Source organism: Pyrus communis, chromosome 12 (genome assembly GCF_963583255.1).
Source record: "Pyrus communis chromosome 12, drPyrComm1.1, whole genome shotgun sequence".
Classification (NCBI taxonomy): domain Eukaryota; kingdom Viridiplantae; phylum Streptophyta; class Magnoliopsida; order Rosales; family Rosaceae; genus Pyrus; species Pyrus communis.
In genome coordinates this window covers 20,254,176-20,258,082 of record NC_084814.1, presented here as the reverse complement: position 1 = coordinate 20,258,082, position 3,907 = coordinate 20,254,176, and the positions used below count along the sequence as shown (strand labels likewise).

At 38.5% G+C, this 3,907-nt stretch overlaps 1 protein-coding gene across 1 annotated transcript; it reads left to right on the top strand.

Annotated features, from left to right (window-relative positions):
- The first annotated feature begins 2,028 nt into the window (after positions 1-2,028).
- On the top strand, positions 2,029-2,780 carry LOC137711541 (uncharacterized). Its single transcript, XM_068450791.1, has one exon. It carries the CDS (start codon positions 2,132-2,134, stop codon positions 2,339-2,341), a length of 210 nt encoding a protein of 69 aa, XP_068306892.1. The 5' UTR covers positions 2,029-2,131; the 3' UTR covers positions 2,342-2,780.
- The last annotated feature ends 1,127 nt before the right edge of the window (positions 2,781-3,907 follow it).

The following is a 3,907-nucleotide window of genomic DNA, read 5'->3' as shown; positions in this document are numbered from 1 at the left end:
AGCCCATTAAAATGCTTGCCTAGGCCAATCGTCCTCTTCGTATCCATGTCCTGCACAACACAAAAATCCAGATAAAATATCACGATACATCTTAACGCCCGAGTTAATTTACTCACAGACAACAAATTCACACAAAATTTTGGCACATGTAAAACTCCATCGAGAGATATCTCTGGTGATAATTTAATAGACCCAATGCTTTCAATTGCAACTTTCCTCCATTTGGTAAACCAACAAAATCATGTTGTGTTTTATTTTTATTATGACTGGATGATAGATGAGAAATGTGATTTGTTGCCCCGCTATCCACAATCCAATATATTGTTGAATATGGATTATGTTGTGCAATATTGCAAGTGGGTGTATATATACCTGTTGCATGTGCGAATGGCTGATCTTTACCGTTCTTATTGCGAAGTAGAGACATGGGTTGATTGTACTCCTCGGTTGTGAACGTTGGGTTATTGGAGGTTGATGCCTTGGTTGTGTCAATGTTGGTGGCTTGTGACCGAGGCGCTTCAACATTGTGGGATGCTGGATTTGTACGTTTATTCCTGGGCTGCACATTCTTCCCATGCCACTTGTGACCTTCGGGAAATTCAATAAGGAAAAAGCAACGTTATACTGGATGCCCTCTTTCACAGTAGCTGCATTTTGGCATTGTCGAACGACTTGTTTGCATGGCATGAGCAGTAGGTTCACGACGATTTGCCACATCTATTTGGTGTTCGTGTTGTAGAACCAATCCATGGACTCGTCGTGTATCTGGGAATGGACTTATCATCAAGATGGAGCTTTGAATGATTGAGTAACTCTCGTTCAACCTCATTAAAAATTGCACGACTCTTTTTTCCTCTTTTTCTGCACGTATCTTAGATCCTTCACATTCATAAGCAATTGGCTCATGGTATGATGCCAATTCATCCCAAAGAGCCTTCAACTTTGTGTAATAATCTGAAACATATAGTTGTCCTTCTTGGTGTTTGACAATTGCTTGTCGAATTTGATAGATCCTTGAATCGTTTCCTTGCGAGAATCGATCATCAAGATCCTTCCATGCTGCTGATACAGATTTGCAGTAGAGTATACTGCAAGCGTTGTTGCCTTGCACGGATTGCCAAATCCATGACAAGACCATGTCGTTACATCTATGCCAAATTGAATGCTTGGCATTAGTGATTGCAAGGCTCTTGATTGATCCATCAATAAACCCAAGTTTGTTTTTGGCGCTAAGAGCGATGCGCATAAAGCGGCTTCACTGTCCATAGTCGTGTCCGTCAAGAAGCTGTGAGACTAAAACAAGGCTTGGTGAATCTGAGTGATGTAAGATGAGAGGATCAGATGCGTGTGGCATTGCCTCTGTTGGTTTTTCGTCGCTTATGTTGGCTGTGTTTAATGGAAGGAATTTAGGTTGTGTTCGTAGCGGAAGTGAAATGGGCTTCTAGAGTCACCAAGATCGGTGCTCTGATGCTATATAAAATTGTTATGTGAATGTATTTTGTATTGCATAACTGAAGTTATACAGAGATGTGAATTTATACAAGAATTATGAAGCTATTCTAGGTAAACCGAAACTAATTTTATGCTATTACGATCCTCTCCTACAATCACTTCAACATGAATTATTGTATCCTACCATCACTCCAAATCATATCAGATAGTTGACTATTTTATTTCCTTTAACAAAAATTGGTTGACATTCTCTGTAAATTTCTTTTGTCCAAAAACGGTAAACCAATATGCAGTGTGACTTCAAATTCTTAAAAAAAAAAAAAGCAATTTCCTTGTAAGATTTAAACATAAAAATGCTTAGTCCAAAAAGGCTTAAATCCCAAATTCAAATTCATGCTCATCCCCCCCAAGAAGATCCCATCCATCGAAATCCAGCAGTCAAGATCCTGACACGTCACAGAATTGGCACGTGCACTCGTCCATTGTCACGAGAAAAACACATGGCACCTAGGCACTTGTCCGACAATTTATGTTCCCAACCTCCTATCTCTTCACAAACTTCCAAAACCCATCCACTTTCCTCTCAGATCTTCCAAAACCCGTCTATAACTTTCTCCTCCTCCTCCTCCTCCTCCTCCTCGTCGCTGATCTGGTTTTGAAGAGAAGAGCAGGTGCAAAAATGGCAGACTGGGGTCCTGTGTTGATAGCGGTGGTGCTGTTTGTGCTGTTGACACCCGGGCTTTTGTTTCAGATACCCGGACGTGGGAGGTTGGTGGAGTTCGGGAACATGCAGACCAGCGCCGCTTCCATCGTGGTGCACACCATCATCTACTTTGGCCTCCTCACCATCTTCCTTATTGCCATTGGAGTTCACATCTATGCTGGTTAAGCTGTTTTATTCTTATTTATGTACTATTTACTTAATTATGTGAGTTGAGTGATTAGATTTTTAGAGTGTGTGAACTCGATCAACATTTTAGATCTCGTTCGAAAATGATTTTTAAAATATCTGAAAGCGCAATTAGAGAAAAGTGTTTTTGTGTTTTAAAAGTGCTTTATGCAAAAGCCCCACTTATTTACTTGCATTTATGCGAAGAATTTGGTTCAAAAAATATTTTTATCAAAAACGCTTTCAGTCATTTTAAAAACACTTCTAAACGATATCTTAATCTTGTATTGTTTAATTAGTTTGTTTACTATAATCTATGTTAATTTGCTTTAATCTTGTTTCTTTATCTTTGATCATGAAGCTTTGTATTTTTCTTACGCATTTTAGACCAACTGGCTCTTAGTTTAGCAGTATTTTTATTTTAAAACATTTGAACGAGGGTTTACCCAAAAGAAACGTTTTGAAAGGGGTTTCGAGTTCGATGTCGATGAAAATAAAAGTAAGCATTGTTGGGGTTGAAATGGTTGGACACATGGGGGTTAAAACAATATCTCAAGGGAAAATTGCGGTTTTACCTCTGAACTATCGTGTATTGGTAGGTAAATTGACAATCGCATGACGGATCGGGTGTAAAATAGCAGTTGGGCTAACCCAAACCATAGAAATTCATGGCGTACAAGAATTTGGGTCACTTGCAGTTCAGTCGTTCCAGACGGCGTTGGTCCTTTTTGGGCCCTTGCAGGCAAGAATTGGTGTAAATTGCAAGAGACTCATATGTAGATAGGGCTGGTTCGGTTCGGGATACTGAATCGGAACTTGAAGACCGAAAATCGAACCAAAATGTTTCTGGACGGACTGTGAATACCGAAACCAAACCGAAATTTCGGTTTTCCCGAAACTTGGTAACACCGAAACAATTTGGGTTTTCAGTTTGGAGTCGGGAATGGGCCTTTAGGTCCAATTTGTTTGCTTCCTGATTTAACTGGTGTTTGGGCTCAAATTTTATCAACCCAATTTTTCTGGGCTTCTGAAGTTTGTAATTTTTGTTCGGCCAATTCTTAATTATTCTTATGGAAAGGGATCCTCTCCGGATCTATTCCTCCTATTTCACCAAGTCCGAGGATATGGACTATTGAAATTTGATCTAACGTTAAAGTTATTATAACTTTTAAAGTGGATCTCTGTTTATAGTCGTTGGATCAAATTTCAATGATCTGAATCTCTGAACTTGATGGATTAGGAGGAAGAGATATGGATATGATTCCTTTCCTATTCTTACAGCCTTAGTTTTGGGCTTTTGTCACATACACAATTCCTTACAAAATCTAGTTTAGGATAACCAAGTTACTAACAAACTACTAGCAAACTACTTAATTTAATTTTCATTACTATCTCTATACTAGCAACTAGCAAACTACTTAAATTAAAACCATATGCAACCAAAACCCAAAAGCAACAAATTAAGTTACAATCTGGAATATTTTAAGTTGCAAACCAAAAAGCAACAAATTAAAGTTAGACACCAAAGTTGCAAATGAATTTTAAATTGTTTGTTTGAACTTGAAA